Consider the following 23,037-nt stretch of genomic DNA (forward strand, 5'->3'; position numbering starts at 1 on the left):
GTATTCCGCCTCTGACCTCCCTCTTCCTCTTCCTCCTCATCATCATTCATCAGTATCAACGTCATAAATAATCATGAACATGAATAGCTTGTTTTATTAAAGCTCACGTGTGACCAAAGTGATATGTACGTAGAGGTGATTATGCGATGTCCACTCTCATGTTAGCATGAAAAACTCTCATAAAGAGGGCAAACGAGACAGGAAAACGGTGCACCAGTATGTGAGAGGACGAGGCTGTGACACGAATGGCTTTATATCGTCTTTTAATCATCACATTGGTCACTCACCCTCCTACACCTAAACATAGCATTATAACTTGTAATCACAGTCCATCAGTGAAAAATGGCAATAATCTTTAAAAAATAAAAGTTAAAATAGGCCAATATAAATTTGTCAAATTAATAATTATTAATAATTAACTATTACACGAGTTCACATAGCCTACCACATTTATAACCTGACAAAAAAAAAAGTTAGGCTACTAAGGTGATTTGCTGGTCTTAGTTGGTTTAATATGTAGATTGGCCAAGCTGGTGCTCAGCTAGATTTACACCAGCTAGACTTGTAGAAAAGTGCTCAAAACCCGTTTAAAACCAAGCAGACTAGCTTGATCAGCTTTGGTGAAAAACGAAGACCAGTAGACCAGTTTAGGCTAGTACACGCAGTTTCAAATTACACGAAATATTGACAGAAAAGTATGAACTTTAGTTATAAAAAACTAAAAACATCGTGTCGCTCAGGTATTCCGCCTCTGACCTCCCTCTTCCTCTTCCTCCTCATCATCATTCATCAGTATCAACGTCATAAATAATCATGAACATGAATAGCTTGTTTTATTAAAGCTCACGTGTGACCAAAGTGATATGTAGAGGTGATTATGCGATGTCCACTCTCATGTTAGCATGAAAAACTCTCATAAAGAGGGCAAACGAGACAGGAAAACGGTGCACCAGTATGTGAGAGGACGAGGCTGTGACACGAATGGCTTTATATCGTCTTTTAACCATACTGAGCTTTCAACAGTCGTATGCAAAGAGTGAATGAAGGGCAAACACATCAATGTTGTCCACTAATGTGTGTTTGCACTCGGTGTCTGTTTAGTGTGTGTTGGGTATGTCACACTCGCTCTCTTTTCTCGATGGCGTCTCTATATCGATAAAAGCACACCACCTGCTGATCTAATGAATGATAGTGCACACTTCTTCTGTAACTATTGTGTGTTTTGCGTGTTATATGAATGTCCAGGACATTATGAAGATGTGGTTTTAATCTCTCTATCTCGGAACCGTGCCGAAATGTCTCGCGCACTCTGAGTGGCTGTCTCGGGCAGTCAATCAAGCTTTCGGCCAATCACAACTGTCCTTACATGAAACTATATTTTCACTCGCTGCATATACAGTGGACTGTATGTTGCAAAAAAAGTGAACAGAAAAAGGCACCATCGAAGAGGTGCGAGAGGTGGACAACGGACCTGTTAAGTCACTTTGGGGGCCTGTTGCAGGTAGGTGGCGACGCACATGAACTAGACTTTATTTTAGCAGCGCGACGCCGATCTGACTCTAATATACAACATCCAGGAAGCTCATAGTGGATCTGCGATCAGAGAAGCATTCCCAGCATGGTGGTGTCATCCTTTAGAAGTAGGTGCTGTAAATCAACTTAAATGCATCACAAAAGTTTAGGCAGAATGGCTTGACTTAAACCCTGTTGATAAATCCGGTTTAAAAGTAAAGGTGTGTTTTGAAACAAGGTGACTGGTCTAAGCTGCTGTACCATCTTAGATCAGCAACAAACCAGCTATCCGTCGTTCATACCAGTTTAAGGTGGTCATGGAGGTTTTTGCAACATTTCTTGCTGGTCTAAGATGGTCATTAAGCTGGTGGACCAAGTTAGACCAGCAACAAACCAGGTACTAACGTTAGTCAGTACAAGCTTAAGGTGGTCAAGCATCTTTTTGCAAAATTGTTGGCTCAATAAGCTTTTGATCCAGCAAAAACAGCTACAGACCAGTCAAATGAGTTGGTCAAGCTGGTTTTTGGAACATGGTGACTGGTCAACCAGCTAATTAGGAAAATATTACATTACATGTGTAGTCAAGTCTGTCCACTGTGAACAAATTAACCAGATGTGCTTTGGAGCTGTACCTGTTTTATAGGTGATGGTCAATCTTATATGAGCAACAAACCAGCTATAAGCCGTTCTTATATCAGTTTAAGGTCATGCAGGTTTTTCCAACATGGTAGCTCATTTATCTAGCTGGTCAAAGATGGAAGTTAAGCTGGTAGACCAGCAACAAACCAGCTACCAGCTGATAATGTGAGGTGGTTTTAGGAACCTGATTAATGGTAAACCAGCTAATTCTGATAATAATATAGTCAAGTTAGTTCAAAACAGCCACATGTTGCGCAGAAACAAACTAGATTTAATTTGGAGCATGGTAGCTACACTATATTGCCAAAAGTATTGGGTCACCCCCTTCTAATGAACATGTTTGACTACTTTAGTAGTTTCTATGAGTACAAATCTTAATGTTAAAGCATATAATGATATGCTATGGAATTGGACAGGACCCTTTTCTATTCTAACATGACAGTGCCTCTGTGTATAAGGTACGGTTCAAAAAGACATGATTGATTCAGTCAGTGTGGAAGAACTTGACTGGTCTGCAGAAAGCCAAGTCCTGATCCCAGCTGAACACCTCTGGTGTGACTTTATATGCAGACCTTGAGCCAAAAACTCATCACCAAACACCAATGACTTGTACATAAGTGCACTGTCATTTTAGACATGTCCAAAACTGTTGCAGCAGAGATGGAAATACAATTTTTAAATACATGAATTATGTTTCCATCTTTGTTGCCACAGTTTTGTTAGTGCCTTTTTCTGTTCTAAAGAAGGGGGTGTCCCAACACTTTTGTCCTTATAGTGTCTATACAAGTCATTGGTGTTTGGTGATGAGTTTTTGGCTCAAGGTCTGCATATAAAGTCACACCAGAGGAGTTCAGCTGGGATCAGGACTTAGATTTCTTCAGACCAGTCAAGTTCTTCCACACTGACTGAATCAATCATGTCTTTTTGAACCGTGCCTTATACACAGAGGCACTGTCATGTTAGAATAGAAAAGGGTCCTGTCCAATTCCGTAGAATATCATTATATGCTTTAACATTAAGATTTGTACTCATAGAAACTACTAAAGTAGTCAAACATGTTCATTAGAAGGGGGTGACCCAATACTTTTGGCAATATAGTGTTTTTTTTTTTTTTTTTGGTGGTGTAAGATGGTCATTAAGCTCTTCAACCAGCAACAAACCAGCGACCAGCTGGTAATGTGAGGTGGTTTTTAGAATCTGTTTAATGGTCAGCCAACTAATCATGATAATGATGATACAGTCGGTCAAAAATAGCCAATAGCTGTGCACAAACTATGTATGCGTTTTGATACATAGTTGCTGGTTTCTAGCTGATATACTGTAAGATGGTTATTAAGTTCTTTAATCGGCAACAAACCAGTAACCGGCTCGTAACATGTGAGGTGGTCGAGCTAGTTTTTGAAACCTAGTGTCTGGTAATCCAGCAAGTTATGATGATGATGACATAGTTAAGTAAGTCCAGAACTGCTTTGTACAAACTAGCTAGATGCGTTTTGGAACATGATAGCTGGTTTATAGCTGACATAAGATTATCATTAAGCTCTTTAACAGCAACAAACCAGTTACCAGTTAGAGGTGGTCAAGCTGGTTTTTGGAGCATGGTGACTGGTCAACCAGCTAGTTGTGATGATGAGATGATATGAGTCAATCCAGAGCAGTCAGAAACTGAAACTAGATGAGTTTTGGAGTTTCTGTGCTTGCTTTGGTCTGCGAAGGTCGTTAGCTGGTCAAAGCTTGTAAACCAGCTGCAAACCATGCAGGTATCAGCTCGTGATAAGGTCAGGTTTGTTAAAGGTGATCCAGCTGAAACGCAGCTACAACGTTATAATACACTGTTATTAAACACAGATATCATATTAAACTGAATTTTCCAACATGATGATGATGATGATGAAGATGTGACACGGTAGGCCAGTGAGTCCAGACTCTGTGCACACGGGCTTCATAACAGAGCAGTCAGTGGGAACACTTGAACGCACGGAGGGGGAGGAGGGCTGCGAGAGCAAACAAACCGAGAAAATTGAAACGAAAGTAGCAATACCAAAGTGGCATTCGGCCCCCACCGTTATTCGTTTTCGGAGTGATCGGTGCGATTGTGATGTAGTTTTGTCGACTTCACGCTGCGGTGTTGCTCCTTTCTAAGCATCCGGTAAAAATAATATAAGTGTACTGTACGGACGGCCAGTACAAAACTGTTCTGATGTGTCAATAAGTTTGAGGCTGGAATGAGAAGGCCCTGGCGTTTCCACCGGATTTCAGGGGTAAGTTTGCGTTCACAGATGCCGCGATGACTGAAAACTTGGACATATTTTGTGTGCGAAAAGCCCCGAGTTCCGATTGATTGGGAGCTCGCGCTTTGACTGCGAGAAATTGGTGCCCGTTTGTTGTGCTTCGGCATAAACAACTTTGGCGTTCGGCGTATTTGACACCTGCTCTCACCGAACATCAGGGTTTCTGTGAAATACGCGACGATTTAACATGTACGACCGACCGTGCGATTATTGCATATGGGTCTGCTAATGACACGTTCAGGCGAGCTAGAGCAATCTCGCATCACAGGGGCTAGCAGGCTAGCCAGCTACTTTCAGTCTATCTGGCAGAACGGAGCGAGAAACCCGAGCACAAAACCGTCTCATCTGAAAAGTCTGCCCCGAAAACCCCTAGTTTAAGTAATGAAAGCTCGTGGAAGGGGATCTCTCTCTGAAAATGCCCTGGCGGAGTTTGACAGGAGTGAGATTTATACTTCATCTTCCCCAAAGCAAGATGGACTCTCGGCTGTCTGTCTTGTCAGAGCCCAGATCGACATTTTGCATCGAGATGCAAACCAAGCACGGTTCAAATTTAGGGTCAAGCGAGTTATGAAATGAGCTCGATGGCTTAAATAATCGGAGGGTATCGTCGACATGGTGCTTTGTGGAGTTCTTGATTCGGTGATCGAGAGTCCTGCACACACACACAGACACACACACACCGATCTCAGGCTGTACCTGAAAACTAAACGCTGCAATACTGTATATACCGTCCATCCACTCGACGAAACTGTGTCGGATGTCCTTTAATAAGACCTGCGTGGACGAGCCGAAGTATGGCAAGCCTCTTTAACTGTTGTTACATCTTGAGTCTTTATTAATGGGTCTTATTGTTTGAATTCACAAGTAACTGTTCATTAGATATAAATGAATATGTCAATAAAATGGTGTCCACACACTGACAGAGATCTGCAGTGGAAGAGCAACACGAAGTCATTCGTTCAACATGAGTGTTTATGACTATCGGCGATGAGAAAAGTTGAGAAGAGCTCCATTTTATGCAGGCGAGCAGCGATGCGATGCACCGACTATCAGTAGGAGTTTAGTAGGACCGCCGACTGGAAACCAACAATACAGGGAGTCCGTGACCTTCAACAATTTAAACACACTCTGTGTCAACAACCTTTCACTGCTATGTCAAAGTTTAAAAAAAAATCACAAAGAAACCGTAGCGACAGATCTTTGCTACCGTATTGTGACGTATACCGGAATAGAAAAATATATGGAAGTGGAGTTGGTTCAATCCGTCGGTTGTTTATTGAATTTTAAAGGGTTACTCCACCCCAAAATGAAAATTTTGTCATTAATCACTTACTCCCATGTCGTTTCAAACCCGTAAAAGCTTCGTTCGTCTTCAGAACACAACTTGTGGCTGTCCCATTGACTGCCAAGTAAATAACTCTGTCAAGGCCCAGAAAAGTATGAAAGACATCGTCAGAATAGTCCATCTGCCATCAGTGGTTCAATCTGAATGTTATGAAGCAACGAGAACACTTTTTCTGAGAATAGAAAACAAAAATAACGACTTTATTCAACAATTCGTCTCCTCCGGACGCAAACAGTGTTGTATGACAATTGTGTGTGGAACCATATAACCTTGCATTTGTAGTCTTGTCACAGATAGTTTGCAGCACTGTCATATGTTGATGCACAGAATGACTTTAAATGACCTTTTAGCAGTGGTGATGTTCATTACCATGTTAGATCAACCAGAACTAAGAACGGCGACTAGCAACTAACCAGTACATTGACTTATGGAATGCAACTACAGAGTTGCTAGTTTATTCATTAGAAGTGTTATATTATTAATTATAAACTAGTAATTATTCCAATATATTCTAATTGGTCACTAATGTTTTTTTGCAAATATTTTTCACTAAAGTTTATGGGAATTGTGCTTCAGATATCAGCTATTTGTTTCTGACTTGTATATATTCATATTGTACTTAATCAAGTTTTACTAGTATCGATTTAGTAAGTTGTTTGTTTACTAGTAGCTACTTGTCTCTGTTAGATAGTACTAGCATCTATTAATATTAATATCTGTTAGTAAGTGGCTCAATTTTAGATACTGGTAGGGATGCACCAAAATTAAAATTCTTGGCGGAAGCCGAACAAAATGAAACATACCGAACACGTTTTTCACTTTTTCCCCATATATTTTGCCAATTGTTTTCACCAAAATATGCTTTTTACTGTTTTGTCTAGCTTTTCAGCAAAAAAATCATTTATAAAACAACAATTTAAAATATTTACTTAACACTGAAGTTTTTTTTTTTACATCCTAGACGACACTACCACCAAAGTACAATTTAACTTAAACTAATAAGTTAGTCAAATATATTTTGGCCATTTTTGAGTCCCCCTTCTTGAATCAGTTCTGTATTTTTTTACTGTACAAATAAATGCAGCCTTGCTGAGCAGAAGAGAATTCTTTTAAAACACTGGAAAAAATTAGGCTACAGATCCCAGTTTGAACACTGTGTGAGTGTCTTTTCTTATTTTATTTTAGAAATGTTACTGAGCAGCTGACGAGTAACACAGTCTCAGCTCAGATTTTCCTCGCGCTTTGGACTTTGAGCCCTGGCTAACAAGCAGATACCCCACGAGCTCGTGCAGTGCAGTTTGAATACATGCAATTCATGCATGTATTAAAAACATAACATTCTGCAGTTTGTTTACTAATCATTTGAGGCCATTTCATGATTTCAATCAACATACAGTAACCAGCAACAACCACCCTCCCTCTTCTCATCGGAGGCATGCAATGCAGTACTAAACAGTTTCTTGCTGTCGGTGCTTGTAATGATTTTTGCATCTTTCTTGGACAATTTTAAATGCTTCCTCACTGCCAACATTTTGCTGCATTAGTGCATGCCTTTATTTGATCATGTCACATCATTGGTCGGTACAATTTATTCTGTCTTTACACTTATATACAATTTCGGTTGCTGAACATTTGGTGCATCCCTAGATTCTAGTGATTGTTGGAATAAGAACAACTGTCTAATGAACGGTTCCTAGTATCAAATTAATGAGTTAAATTGTTAAATTAAAAAAGTTACAAGTCATTGGACTATTTGATGTCCATTTACTTTGTTGCTGCAAGTCATTTAGATTTTTGTACTAGTAACATAAAGTATTGGTAAATAATACACCTGGTAATGAATAAATGTTACAACAGCTTGCTATAACTGAAGTGGTTTTGAATGAATTCAATATATGCTGTGAGCTATGTCATAATTTTATGCTTCATCAACAACACCGGAGGTGCCACCTTAGTTTGAAGCTGGAGTGGTTTACGTATGACCAACTAATCCACAACATAGTAAAAATGTCACTGACCGATGGTGTCGGACTCGGGGCAACGTTATGTGGTGCATTTTGCTTTGCTTTCGATGATTTATTCCTGTACTGAGGGCACAGTGTTTTTTGTTTTACTTTGTAGGTCATCTTCATCGCATGATACAGCCTGACTGACAGATCCATCCTCATCTTTCAAATACCGTATTTCCATATTCTGTGGCTCTGTAAGTACGCCTTCACTTCATGCCATGTGTTTTTCCCCTTCATCAGTTGTTATATCTCTTAAATTCACAGACTAATTAGGATCCGATGCCTTAACATCACGGATCAAACACTCATTACATCACAGATTTTAAGCTCGTGTCTGTACATAATCACCTGCTTATTGGGTTGTGCTCAATCCGAGATAAAACACATATTCATTCTTCAACCTTTTATCATGCACAAAGCCAGTCTGTTCAAACATGGTCTACTTTCCTGAATGACTGCATCAATAACAAATTGTACTTTTGATCATCATATAATGGCATAGTATAAAATTCATAGCGTGTTATTCCTTTAACCTCTCCATTGTAATCTATAAAGAATAGACTATAAATATCGATGACATTGTCATGAATTTCTAAAACAGACTAAAAGCACATTTTCTGATTTTAATCAATTTGGTTTTATATAAATAACTATTCACAAAGTGTGCTATCTGATATTTTTGACTTGTATTTCAAAAAACAGTTACTTAGTTTTGAGTATATATATATATATATATATATATATATATATATATATATATGCATATATGCATATATATATATATATATATATATATATATATATATATATATATATTTTTTTTTTTTTTTATTGTAGTGTAAAACCAGAATTGTAGCTTTAAGTTGCATACAGTTTATTATCTAATATCAAAGTTAATACAGAAATTTCTATAAAGTTTAAGACATGAAATGCCAAAAGGGAATGAATTTCATCAGCATAAGAAAAAGTTCTTAGACGAATTGTAATACTCCATCAATTTTCTAAGATTTAACAAGAATAAAATAACAATATAGTACTTTAAAACCATAAAAAATGGGTCTTCAAATCTGTTGTACTCACATTAAGAATTCATGTTTTCGATGCTTGTCAAATTGAAACTAAAAATCACAGGCAAATGCAGTTTCTCAGGACAAAAGTGCAATTAATTTATGGATGATTGTGCTATTCAAGTTTTTTTGTTAATAACAGTCTGATAATGCAGATCTCTTAAGTTCATTATTGATATTTACATATGAATACCAAAACGACTGTTTTCTTATCCTGTCCTCTTATTAGTATCAGCTGTTGTAGGTTTTCATTGCATTCATCAAAAGTGCATCATTAAAGTTTGATTTCATCCTATTATTTCTGCTAGTAAAACATGCACACCTGAATATTGATTCAGGCAAAACAGCCTTGTTTACACCTGAGGCTTGGAGCCACATTTCTGGTCTATATAATTACATTCTGACAAATGAAACTGTCAAAGATAGATGTCGCAACGAAGAATATTGACACACCTCTGTAGTGTAAAAGTCCCAATATTCTGTGTGTGATTTATATTTACATTGTGACATTTAATTTGATCAGGAATGTATATCTTTATGAGTTCGAATGAGCTTACTTTACACTCTTTAGACATTAATGAGATATTAAGGTGCCCCAAAGCAGATCTACCCTGTTTGCTATTCAAATAGAGTAGAACTAAATTTATATTAGGATTTAAGGATTATGATTAATGTAATGCAAATAAATATTCCCATTTGTTTAATCTTGGATGTCAATTAAAAATAACTTTCTTGGACATGTAACTTTTTTTAAACCTGTTGCAAGTCCCTGTTTTGGTTCTGTGAGGTTTTGAACTTTCGTTTCATTCAAATTTGGGAAATTTAGATATAATTTGTTTTTGAAAGTTGTCCTTGCACGACAGGTGCCTGAGGGTACATAAGATAGGAATGTCAGAAACAAAACATGCGGGAAGGGTAACTTTTATTGTAATGCCAAAAGTCTCAATTTAATTTCATGTTGCCTGAACTGAAAACAAATCATTCACTTTTTACACAGATTTCCTTTGACAGTAATAATGACTTTCATTGTAAACACGATTTCTGCTCAGTTTTTTATGTACTGACTGAGATACAAGCCAAAATGATTTTCTGTGGTAATCAACAGCATGCTACTTCTGCATTCCTTTAATAGTAATGGTAATCTATATTTACATTCTCACAACCATGACTCACAGTATTAGTTGGATATTTTGGTTGATTATGTATGTTTGGGTGTATATGTTTTCTATATGTTTGCTTTCTCCGGAAAAAAACCACGTTAAATTAATTGGCGTTATTTTTTTCTGTCATCAGTTAAGGTTTTTAGTCACAAATCAGCATATAGTTTGTGAGAATTATGTGTTTACGTTTCCTTCCTTGCCGTATTCGTATTTCTTTGGAGTTTTTCCTTGCTACTCACATTTAACTTAATTATTTTTAGATTATTAATTTGCTTTTCAAACAGTGGCAATATAAAATTTTAATTTAGCATTTTGCTAATTATTTGATATACCAACACATATTCATAACAAGCTTTTTATATATGATACCGTTTTTCTCAAACAGTATAAATTGATCTTTTTACATGGAAATATATAGTTGCTTTTAAAATAATTATCACATTTGGAATGAAAAAGCATAAAAATGTCTTGTTTAACAGACATTTACATCTGCTTATAACCTGCTCTTTGTTTGAATTCTCACATTAACAACGATGAATGAATGTGCGAGACCTTGTCTAGTGTCAGCATTTGTTCATAACAGTCCTGTAACCAAATTAACAGCAAGAGGGCAGCAGACACCAGCTATGAACAACCTTTCAGAAGATGTCTGCTGCTAATGCATTGTCTAGATACATTGTACTCCCAAATTCAGATCCATTCCTATGTGCAGTGTAAAATTTAACACATGATAATTGAAGCATGTGAGTTAGGAAACAGTCTAGCTAGTAGTGAGATTGTGTGATAAATTTCATGGTGACGTGACTGTGTGTGTCTTCCTCTTCCTGTTTGTGTGCATGAGAGGAACGTGTGTGAGATGTGTGCTTTGGTCCTATTGGAGAGGAGAGAGTTGGTGTATGTGAAGGTCACACGTACAGTAGAGCTGCACCGGTGCTGCAGACGCAGAAGAACAGTGCTGAGATAGACAGGGAACCCTGTGTCCGCTCTCCCTCAGCGAACACTGCGCCACACTGCACTCGACAGCATGCCTGTTTTCCTTGAACTAACACTGCACATTGGAAAAGACTGCACTTTGAATATGTCCGCTATTATGCAGGCATTACTTGATTTACAACCCCATCAAAAATACATTTTAATAGTGTGAGCTCTTCTTATATTCTTATTATGTCCATCAAATTATGTTTGCAGTCTGCGGCTGCCTTTCTGTTTCCTCAAATTGGTCCCTTTTTTTTCTCGTTGTAACCAATTACACATTTCACCTTTAAATTAACTACCAGGCAGTGCAATTACCAGTGTGTCATGGCCTCTTCCTGTCACATGATCTATTATGTGATGTTAAAGAGCATTAAGGGCCGTGCTTAACCTCTGACCTTTGCCCTCTTCAGGGTCAGCAGCAGTATGAAGGGCGGAGGTGGAGGGAAAGAACCTCCGGTGGAGGGAGAGGCCAATGGAAAGCGGCCCAAACGCAAGTGTCTGCAGTGGCACCCGCTGCTGGCCAAGAAAGCTCCAGACTTCTCTGAGGAAGAGGAGGAGGAAGAAGAAGAGGAGCTGGAGAAGGTGAATGATTACACAAACTGGATTCATTTGAGTGCATCTTCGGAACACAAATGAAGATATAATGAAGATATTAGGGCTGTAGTCAACCAAAGAAATGCTTAGTCGACCAAAGTCCTGTCCTGCGCAACGATCAGTCGACTAAAAAAAAAAAAAAAAAAAAAGACGCAATGTTTTGCATTTTCATAGAGCATTTATAAAACAACAACGAAAAAACATCAATTCATAAAACTATAATAATAATAATACAATTCTTTGAAAATTAAGTGATTTTTTTTTAACTGCAAAGTGAGGAGCTCTGTCCTAGGTCTATAGTGACAGTCACAATCGCGCACCGGACCACACCACATGCTACAAAAAATATAACTGCTAAAACTGCCAAATAATGAAAAATCCTAACAAAAGCTCTCGTTTATACAGGCTGTATATTCTTCTTTACTTTCAAAGCTATGGGTTAACTTTTGTCCAGCCGATCTAGGCGTTTTAAAACAAACACACAAAAAACCCAAATAGCCTAAAAAACAACCCTAAATAATAGGCTGTATAGTAGGAAGGCCTATAGATTTATTTTCGTTTTGTTACATTATTTAGGCTATTTTCAAACGCGTCAAGTGTACAAATAAAAACAAAAACATAAGAAAACACAATCCTATATTCCTTACTGAGCGCGAAGCAGCAGTGCAGCCAGCCACAGGTGCGGTTCCCACGCAGGTGCGCTAAACTGTGGCGCTGTTATAAAATAGCCTAAATTAAAGCATTTAAAGTTGGGGATAAAACATAGGCTAATTATATTTAGAATACAGTAATATATAACTGCTAATAAAGGAATAAATATCAAGGAGTAAATCAATTAAAATTTCTTTTGGTGAAAAAAAAAAAAAAAAAAAAAATTATGCAACTGGTCGACCAATGAGAATGTCAGTCGACCAAGACGGCATCGACCGATTAGTCGACTAAACGACTAAAGTTGACAGCCCTAGAAGATATAGTGAAATCCGAGAGCTTTCTGCCCTTGCATAGACAGCAACGCAACTGACACATTCAAGGCCCAGAAAGGTAGTAAGGACATTGTTAAAATAGTCTATGTGACATCAGTGGTTCAATCTTAATTTTATGAAGCTACTAAATTAACTTTTGTGTGCAAAGAAAACAAAAATAACAATTTAATTCATGCGTTGTGGTACTGTTGTAAATACATGTCGAAAACGGACACGGAACGGTTGAACCACTGATGTCACATGGACCATTTAAATGAAGTCTTTACTACCTTTCAGCCCTTGAACGTGTCAGTTGTGTTGCTGTCTAAGCAGGGTAAGAAAGCTCTCGTATTTTATCCAAAATATCTTAATTTGTGTTTCGAAGATGCACATAGGTCTTACAGGTTTGGACCAATGTGGGTGAATAATTAATGCCAGAATTTTCAATTTTGGGTGAACTATCCCTTTAACCCTACCTAGTGTTTTGCTCAATACAGCAGGTGCTCTTCAAAGACCTGAAGACTATAGAGTACATGAGATTTAAATTCAGTTTCAGTTCATGTGTACAGTATTAGCTTTGAGGTCAACTCTATGCTGGTATACTTTTAAACATTGACAAATTAGTTTTTAGAAGATTTAAAGTCATTTATCAGTTTCCAGTCATTTACAATACAGTTCAAAAGTTTGGGGTCCGAAGGTTTTTTATTTTATCAAAGAATTTTCTTATTCTCAAAATACAGTAAAATGGTAACGTTTGAAATGTTAGTACAAATAAAAAACTGTTTTCTATTTTAATATATGTTTTAAATGCAATTTATTCATGTGATGGCAAAGCTGTATTTTCAGCATCATTACTCCAGCGTTCAGTGTCACATGATCCTTCAGAAATCATTCTAATATACTGATTAGGTGCTCAAGAAAAATTTCTTATTAATGTCAATGTTGAAAATGGTTGCACGGATTGATATTTTTGTGGAAACTGTGATACATTTTTTCAAGATTAATTTTTTTGATAAATAGAATCATTTAATTGTAACAGAAATATTTTGTAGCATATTATAAATGTCTTTACTGTCACTTTTGATCAATTTAATGTTGCTTCAATGAATAAAGCAATTAATTTGTTTAAAAGTAGTAATGACCCCCAAACGTTTTGACGGAAATGTATATTGAGGGCTGTATAAACAGATATTTGTCCAAAAAAATTCTCTTTAGAATTAGAATAATCGGTAACAGTTTAGAATAGGGAACACATTCACTATTAACTACGACTTTTCCCTCAATAAATTCCTAATTTGCTGCTTATTAATAGTAAGGTAGTTGGGGATTAGGGATGTAGAATAAGGCATTAATATGTGCTTAATTACTACTAATAAAAGATTAATATTCTAGTAATATGCATGCTAATAAGCAACTACTTAAGAGACCATAAAATAAAGTGTTACCAAGACGATTGAAATAGACTGAAATCTGCCCAATCTGTTTCAGTTTCAAAAATGTGTCACTACAGCAAAAAGCAAAGCAACTTCATATTGTCTTTAACGTTGCATCAGTTTTAAATCATTGTCAGGCTCAATCAGATTTGTAGAATATACAAATATATGTTTATTTTTTGTAGTGCTGCCCTTTACTAAAGATTTTTCTGGTCGACTAGTAGTCGTTCATTTAAAGCATTAATCGACTAATCGCATGTTTATTAATAATCCATTTAAGTCATAATGATGAGTCGTTAATTGCTTACATTGCCTAATAAGAATTTAAGCACATGCATAAAGCTTGCTACGGCACACTGCCAGAAGTAATGATTATGAATGTGTCAGGGAAAAACAGTAAGGAGGCTGCATTAACATTTTAATAATTAATTGATAAACTAGTGCTTTTTTGTTCTTGGTTTAAGAGATGAAGTTGGCGACACTGACACTGACTCGTCATCTCCACTGTAGTGATGCACCTGTATGCATTTTTCATACGGATTACATAATCTGAGAATATTTGTTTTCCATTTGAGTTTGTTCATTTGAAAGTAGACATTTCAAGAAAACCAAATTGAAAACCAACAATAGAAACAGCATTATGTCGGCTCTAAGTTTTGGGTATGGAATCATGTGGCAGAAGCTAATGTCTTGCATTTTGGTCATTTATTTTATAGAGGAAGGACAAAGATTTAACTACCTCTTTAGTTTCCCTATAGTTCAAAGTTCATAATTTCATCCATATGGTTTCATTTTAATATTGCACTGTGGTGAAATATTGCAGCAAAAGTATGAGAATAGGCTTTGGTTTTTATCTTTGTGTAGCTTTGTTCACTGCTGCTGTTGAAATTGACCAGGTCTCTGTATGTCTCTTTCCACTTGTTCCTCATTTTTCTCCTCAGGAGCCGGTGTTATGTGCAGAGAGTGGAGCACAGGAGGGAGAGTGTGGTGGGATAGAAGATGACAGTGAGGAATACTCCTCTGAACAACGGGCTCGCCGGCCCATGAACGCCTTTCTGCTGTTTTGCAAACGGCACCGTTCACTGGTCCGACAGGAGCATCCACGACTAGACAACCGGGGAGCCACTAAAATACTGGCAGACTGGTGGGCTGTACTGGACCCCAAAGAAAAACAGAAATACACAGACATGGCCAAGGAGGTAAACATTAAACTAAGAGAGGCAGACTACACACAGTAACCATGATTTTGGTGTTCATAGCAATTAAATGTGATAGCAAATATAAAATTAACTTGGCATAAAAAGCTAATAGTTTTAAACAGCAGGAAAAAAAACTTAAAAAAATTGGAAATCACTAGTTGCAAAGGTTAAGGAAAATGTCAACAGCTGACTTAAATCTATTAGGCAAGGCAAGTTTATTTATATAGCACATTGTTTCCAAATGCAATGACTTCAGTTTTCTCCTTGTTTAGCTGAAGAAAGTTTTGGCACACCCAGCTGTTAATTTCATCAATGCATTGGCAGAGTGAGTCAATGGGGCTGTAGTCATTTGGCGATAAGTCTAGGTAAACCTGGGTATCATCTGCACAGCTGGGACAGGCAATTTGATTCCTTCTCATTATTTGACTTAGTGGGACCATATATAGGCTAAACAGGAGTGGTGCAAGAATTGAGCCTTGTGGGACTCCGTCATGGACGTCCACTTAGATTTATGCTCTCCTATACTCATAATATTATTTGATTATGTTCTGTTTTATACAGTATAAGGATGCATTCATGAAGGCTAATCCTGGTTACAAATGGTGTCCTGCCACCAACAAGCCGGTAAAGAGTCCTTCTCACTCTGTGAGTAATGCCCGCAAGAAACTCTGGTCTCTTCCATCCAACCCTAGCAAGGAATCTTCAGTTGCCAAAAAACAGCCCAAAACTGACAGCACACCCCAGCTCAACTTCGCCATGGCTGGTAGGAACAAAACAAACACTTAAATGTGTCCACACATACACTAATATACACTACATTCATTCTGATTTGGTTTGGTTGTGAATGTTTTTTTTTTTTCAGATTTCCTTGATAAATAGAAAATCTAAAATAACATATTTTATTCAAAAATAGATCATTTGTAACATTATAAATGCCTTTACTGTAATTTTTGAACAATTTTATGCATTTTTGCAAAATAAAAATATTAATTTCCTACTAAATAATGAAAAAATATTGAACGGTAGTGTTCATATTCCTTCACTGCACTTCACTCAGTGGTTGTTTAACTGTATAGTTCAACATTTCTTTACATCTTTTTCCTCTGCTGTGTTTATAGATCCCAATAAGATGGGCGGCTTAAGCATGCTGCTGTTAGCTGGGGAGCACGCACTGACCGCCAGAGAGGTACAGTAACATAATTTTAATACTTAAGAAATTAACTTTTCAGGCTAAGTGCAACCTTTGATCAAATCAAGACCCCTTTTTGAATTGCTAACATAAGGACTGTGTGATGCATTGCCATATTTTTATTAATGTTAGGAATGCGCTGTATCATACTGATTATTGGACAGTAGTAGAGATTGTATTAAATCATTTGAATGATTTTGGATGTATATTAAATTATTTTGAATATTTAAAGGGTTAGTTTGCCCAAAAATGAAAATTTTGTCTTTAATTACTCACCCTTATGTCGTTCTAAACCTGTAAGACCTTTGTTCATCTTTGGAACACAAATTAAGATATTTTTAATTAAATCTGAGAGTTTTCTGACCCGGCATAGACAGCAAACGCAACTGACACATTCAAGGCCCAGAAAGGTAGTAAGGACATTGTTAAAGTAGTCCATGTGACATCAGTCAGTTGTTCTGCACCGTAATGTTATGAAGCTACGAGAATACTTTTATAACTACCAGAGAAACTTTATTCAACAATTTCTTCTCTTTTTCTCTTCTTCTCTTTTCATTTTTGGGTGAACTAACCCTTTAATTTTGCATGCTTATTTCTCATATTTTTCCATTTAGATTACCTGTGTTGTTATCTAATACTTACTAAAAGTTAATCTTTAAAAACTGATATAAAAACATGATCTTTAGCAATTCTCAAGGTACATATATTTTAAAATAATTTCTTTAGTGTTTTTTAATCTTTTATTTTTTTATTAAATTAGACAAAACAGTATACAATTTTACTATTAACCATAGTATGAAAATAATCATTGTCTTTAAATATTGGCTAGTTAATTTTAAATAAATGTAATATCAGTGCATCCACAATTCATTTCAAAATTCTTGTAGTTCAAATGCAAGAACCTCATATGCAGATCAAAACTGCCTTGGAAAACACAAATAAATCAAAATAAAAGCATTTAGAATGGGTTACAGTGTAATTGCATATATTCATATGCAGATTTTGCTGTAGAAACACATGTCAAAATAACCACAGTCAAGTTAAATGAGTTTTTAAACCAGGAACACAAAGAAGGCTCTAGATGGGAATAACAGTTATTAGTCTAGATTCATGTCCTCGTATCTTGATGTGATTGAGACAAATCTGCATCATTCTGTACTCACGGCAGACCTCTTGATATAATGAGCACATGATCAGTGCTCACGTAAATAGACTGTGACAGGCCCATCTCCACGGATACGGCAGCCGCAGCGGGCTGTGACTAAACAGACTGGGATGATGATTTTGGGCCCCAAACTGGGTTTGTGTGCCATTAGGAGGTGCATAGACTTCATAAATTGTAGAGCTTTATGAGGCGTTGAAGATGCCAGGCCAAAGTGTGTGTGTGTGAATCAGGGATGTAGCTGTTTGTGTGTGTTCCTGTGGGTTCCTCAGACTCACTCCTGTTAATCCTCTGTAAATTCCATTTCCCTGCCGCTAAGTGATCCTAATTGCCTTCTGCGCAGTGCATTTGTCACTGAAGAGGGCCACTGGAGGTTTATACAAAACAAAAGGCAGCGCCTCGTTGTTTTGCGGACAAATCACATTACATCATCTGTTTGGTCTTGTTTGAGGGGACAGGGCTGAATTCTCTACCTGTTGACTGTTTGTAATGTTTAACCAAGAATAGTCTTCTGAATCTCTGTGTTGTCAAAAGAAAATTCACACAAAGGTTGATCCAAAGCAACAGTGCCTGGCAATAGTGCACTACAAGTTACTGATAAATTAAAAGTAACACCATGTTGAAGTTGCTTCATGTCAGTAGTCGTCTTGTTTCTATTTTTTTGTGCTACTTGTGCCAAAGCAAGGGAGTCCTATTTTTACGGATAGCTTGTTTTGTTTTTTTGCAAGAAATTAATAACTTTTTTTTAAGCAATGATGCATTAAATTGATCAAAATTTACATTTTAACAAATTGTTTCAAACAAATGTTCTTCTTTTGAACTATATTTCTGTAAAAAAAAAAGTGTTTTTTTTGCAGACATTCAATTTAAAGGGGTCATATGATGCTTTTTTAAAGATCATTATTTGCTGTAACAGAATATGTTGACATGCTTTAATGTTCAAAAAACACATTATTTTTCAAATACTGTACATTATTGTAGGTCCCCTATGCCCCGCCTCTCTTAAGCGTTTCGTTTTCTACAAAGTCCCTCCTTCCGACAAGCGCAGTCTGCTCTGTGCATTGTGATTGGCCGAACACCATAATCGCGAGTTTCAGCTTTCAAATAAATGTAAAGACAGTTAATAATGTCCTTAGTTTTACCATCAGTTCAAACCTGAGAGGGGAACAGAGTCGTGTGACAGACACAGTGATGATGCTCGTATGTGTTTGCACAAAAGTCGCGGTTGTGTGACCGTGTCCCCCTCTCTCACACATGCGAGCACACACACACGACGCTGCGCTGTGACCCTCTCTCTCACACACGTGCGCACACACGACGCGCAAAACTCCGCATTTGAACAGTCAATAGCAAATACTTAAATTAATAACAAAACATACTTACAGTCGCAGATTCAGAAGTGCCATAGCAAAGTCAGAATTACCTCCTCTCCTAGGTAACTTCAGGGATCTTATCTATGCACAATCAGCTTGTAACACTCCAAAGAGAAAGGAAAACTTGAAATCGCATCATGACCCCTTTAACGAAATTTAAACAAATGTTCTTCTTTTGAACTTTATTTCAGTATATAATTAATATTTTATTTGCAAAAAAATTAACCTTTTTTGGTGCCCAATGCAAGGCAGTCCTATTTTTACAGATAACTTGTTTTTTTGCAAGAAATTCATACTGTTTTAAGCAAAGACACATTAAATTGATCAAAATGGACAATTAAACAAATTGTTTCAAACAAATGGTCTTCTTTTGAACTGTATTTCTGTAAAAAAAATTCAGATTTTTTTTTGTTAAGACACATTAAATTGATCAAAATGACATTTAAACTAATTTAAACAAACGTTTCAAACAAATGTTCTTTTTTTATATTTATGTCTGTAGTAATGACTGCTAAAACTTCAGCTTTGCCATTACATAAATAAATGACATTAAAATATATTATAATTCAGAACAGTTATTTTGAATTGTAATATTTCACAATATTACTGTTTTTACTGTAGTTACGTGCAGTCATGGTGAGCGTAAAACATCTTTTATTTACAAATATCAAATATGTGAATTTATTTCTCTGACTTGCTTCATTATATGTAGTATATAAATAACCTTTAACCATTATATCAAAGCCATTTTTGTCATGTTTCTGGTTTTGGGCCTAAATATATACATTGTACATTAAGTAACAGCACTGTAAAAAATTATAATTATCTGTAATTCAGAATTTTTTTTTTTTATTACTTCTAAAATATCCTGTATCGTCAGTGAATACAAAGTAGACTATAATTATTCAGCTGATTTACTAATGCCGATGTCTAGTTTCTGAGGTAATGTGCAGCAGTTTCCAGCTTAGACACCTCAAGCTGTCTCAATGTCTGTCACTTCCTGTTTAGACCACATAATTGATGGGTATTTTTTTATTTTATTGAATCTACCTGTGGCTTTTCCATCAAACTGTCAACAGAGGGAGGTGTTGAGTTGTAAATGTCAGTGGTCATTTCAAAGAGGATGTTGATTCTAGGTTGTTTTCTTTTATGGCTTTGTTCTACTTTGCTGATTTCCTTTTTTTTTTATCCTTTCGTTTTAGATTTCCTCCAGCTCTTCCCAGACAGGATGCACAGATGTTGCTAAGCACACTGGGAAATCGGCCCTTTTCCAGCTGGCTGAGGTGAGGCCACCTGAAGACTTGTCAGTCCTTAATAATAGACCCTTAAATCCCTCCTTAGCAGTGAGACGTCTCAAATATGGGTGGTTGGCTGTGTGCGTCCAAATGACCTGCTTAATGATCTGAATGCAGTTTCTTGAAGCTCTGTTTTATTCTTTCCCCTCAGATTTCTTCCAGTCCAGTGCAGCCAGCTGGGGGAAGTAAGAACGCTGAGGACACAAGCTCTCTCACACATGTCGAGGTGAGGGTTTTGGACACTTAAGTGAAAGAAGTGCTACATTAATGTGGAAGATTTCCATTAACTTGTGAATTTAATATTGAGCATTCATTTTAATGTCCCTCTTAGGCCTCTGGACCATCTCAGCCAAGTTCACCAGACCTGCCCAAGAGTTGTGTTAAATCACCCTTGTTTCAGCTGGCTGAGGTACAGTTGAACTCTCCTAGAGTGGGTCCTTCGGCCCACCTTACCTCGCTTATAGTGCAGATACAGTCATGCTATGCTAGGAAGGAGTTCTTAAATGCATTATGCAGTGTTCACACTGCCTGTATTTACATTTTGCAGTAAGTAACCACAGCAGAAACCTTCAGTAACTCAAAGAGTGCCAATAAAATGTCCCACTTCTGCTTTTGCTGGTGTATTACCTGCTAGAACTTCCTCCATCCAGGCAGCCATTTTGATACTCTTGAACTTCCAGTCATTGCTTTTGTTTTTGTAATTTCTCTTCAGTGTCATTAACTGTAAAGGCCATCTGCTAACTATTAACTTTTAATTTGAGCAGTTTGCACTCTCTGTTCTTAAGTTGTGGCGCAAAACGTGACAGCATGTGGGGCAAAACTGGTTGTATTAGGCAGTTTTTTACTGTTAACCTAGGCTAAAACTATTAAAAACTGTTTTCCGTAATTAAAAGAAAGCTGAAAAACCCTTTAACTTAAAATACTTGAGTGACAATTAGAAATGTTGCTTTGACAACTAACTGAAACAAGTTTAAGTTGAGGTACTAAAATAACTAAAACTTTAATAAATTACATATATATATATATGTTAAATAAATGTAGAGTAAAAAATAAATATAGAAATATTAAAAATATTATTGAAATGTTACAAATAAAACATTTAAAAAAAAAAAAAAATTGAAAGTGACAAAAACAACAAACTACCTAAAGAAAATTAAAACAGAAAATTAAAAAAGAAAAAGCTAATTAGACAGTGACCAGCAGCCAGGTAATATTATAAAAACATTAGACTCAGTTCTTATTAGTGGTGTTTACTAAGGCCTCGTTTACACTAGCGTGTTTTTGTTTTAAAACGCATAACTTTTGCTACGGAAACGCCTATCGTTTACACTACTCCGGCGTTTTCGAGGTCGAAAACGGAGACTTTTGAAAACGCTGCAGACCCCGTTTTAGTTTGAAAACTCCGGGGTTGCGTTTCAGTGTAAACGGACCAAAACGGAGACTTTTGAAAACGATACATTCGCTCTGCATATCCTTGACGACCGTGTAAACAATAACATCATGCTCATTATTGTAACCATAGATATGTATAGGTAGATTCCCCATTCGACCGCTCCAAGCACGCAGACGCGTCTTGCCATCTAAATAATAGGGAATCTACCTATACATATCTATGGTTGTACCTGCATAAATGGTCATGTGACATGTGTTTTCGGTTGTGTAGTGTAAACGGAGATCCAGTGTAGACGGGCATCGTTTTCATTCTAAAACATTGTTTTAAAACGAAAACGCACTAGTGCAAACGGGGCCTAAGGCAAGCATCACTATTAATATTGCTTATAAGTAGGGTTGAACAAATCATTAATTCTCAGTTTTATATATATTTTTTAAAAATCCCATAGACTTTAAGACACCATCACAACATTGTGATTTAAATCAGAATTATATTCCTCTGTGTGGGTGAATTTCCTAACAAGTTGAATAATTTCCTATTGCTCTGTTTATTGCTCTTGATATGTGTGTTTTGTGTGTCTCTGTAGCAGATCTCTTCCAGTAGGTCTCAGTCAGCATCTGAGGGGAGGCAGTGTGGCCAGTCGGCTCTTTTCCAGCTTGCTGAGGTACATCACCAACCCACATACAGCACAATCACTGCCCCGGGTTACACAGAGATGCAAGACAGGAGGATGAATCTTATGCTACATACAGTATTTGATGTTATAATGCAGAATTAAAGCTCAGTGAGGCAGTGGCTGGTGTTGACCGGTTGGCATGAACAATGGCAAGCAATGTTATGTAATAAGTCCTAGGAGAGTTTTGAAGCGTTGGCTGCCACCTGGTGGGTGTTTATATATTTTTCTTATTACATGTTCCTGGTACACTTTTTCTGAAAAGTGTAAAAAATCTAAATGGAACCAAAACTCTTTAAACAACTTTGCTTTAGAAAATAAAATGACGTATTTAACATTTATACATGGATATTAAATAATATATTTTGAAATGTTTAGATTTTTTTTCCAATTTATATTTAAAAGGTTAGTTCACCCAAAATCGAAAATTCTGTCATTAATTACTCACCCTCATGTTGCTCCAAACCCGTAAGGCCTTCGTTCATCTTCCAAACACAAAATAAGATATTTTTGATGGAATCTGAGAGTTCTTTGACCCTCCATAGACAACAACGATATTACCACGATCAACTCACAGAAACATAGTAAGGACATCGGTAGAATAGTTCATATTTTGTGCGCAAAGAAAACAATGATAACACAATTTATTCGCCAATTCTTCTCCCTGAGTTACTGTCTTCTGCCATTTTGGAGAATACCCCAGAACGTAATTAGCGCTGTTTATGTTCAGGATAAAATGGGCGCATGCTGAACGTAAACAAAGCTG

At 36.7% G+C, this 23,037-nt stretch overlaps 1 protein-coding gene across 4 annotated transcripts in view; it reads left to right on the forward strand.

Moving 5' to 3' along the window:
- Positions 1-1,376: 1,376 nt before the first annotated feature.
- The window catches only part of LOC306865571 (HMG box transcription factor BBX-like), a 28,732-nt gene continuing 7,071 nt past the window's right edge, over positions 1,377-23,037 (forward strand). Inside the window, exons 1-10 of one of the 4 annotated variants that reach the window (XM_079410266.1) lie at positions 1,377-1,501; positions 7,909-7,990; positions 11,409-11,580; positions 14,929-15,186; positions 15,748-15,949; positions 16,305-16,372; positions 20,113-20,193; positions 20,357-20,431; positions 20,537-20,614; positions 22,185-22,262. In XM_079410266.1, the coding sequence (XP_079266392.1) occupies positions 11,422-11,580; positions 14,929-15,186; positions 15,748-15,949; positions 16,305-16,372; positions 20,113-20,193; positions 20,357-20,431; positions 20,537-20,614; positions 22,185-22,262 (999 nt within the window). In that variant the 5' untranslated portion in view covers positions 1,377-1,501; positions 7,909-7,990; positions 11,409-11,421. Of the gene's footprint in view, positions 1,502-4,054; positions 4,413-7,908; positions 7,991-11,408; positions 11,581-14,928; positions 15,187-15,747; positions 15,950-16,304; positions 16,373-20,112; positions 20,194-20,356; positions 20,432-20,536; positions 20,615-22,184; positions 22,263-23,037 lie in introns of those variants that run through there. The other 3 variants (XM_079410268.1, XM_079410265.1, XM_079410267.1) reach the window with 3 other exon arrangements.

Source organism: Barbus barbus (genome assembly GCF_936440315.1).
Source record: "Barbus barbus genome assembly, chromosome: 47".
NCBI lineage: Eukaryota > Metazoa > Chordata > Actinopteri > Cypriniformes > Cyprinidae > Barbus > Barbus barbus.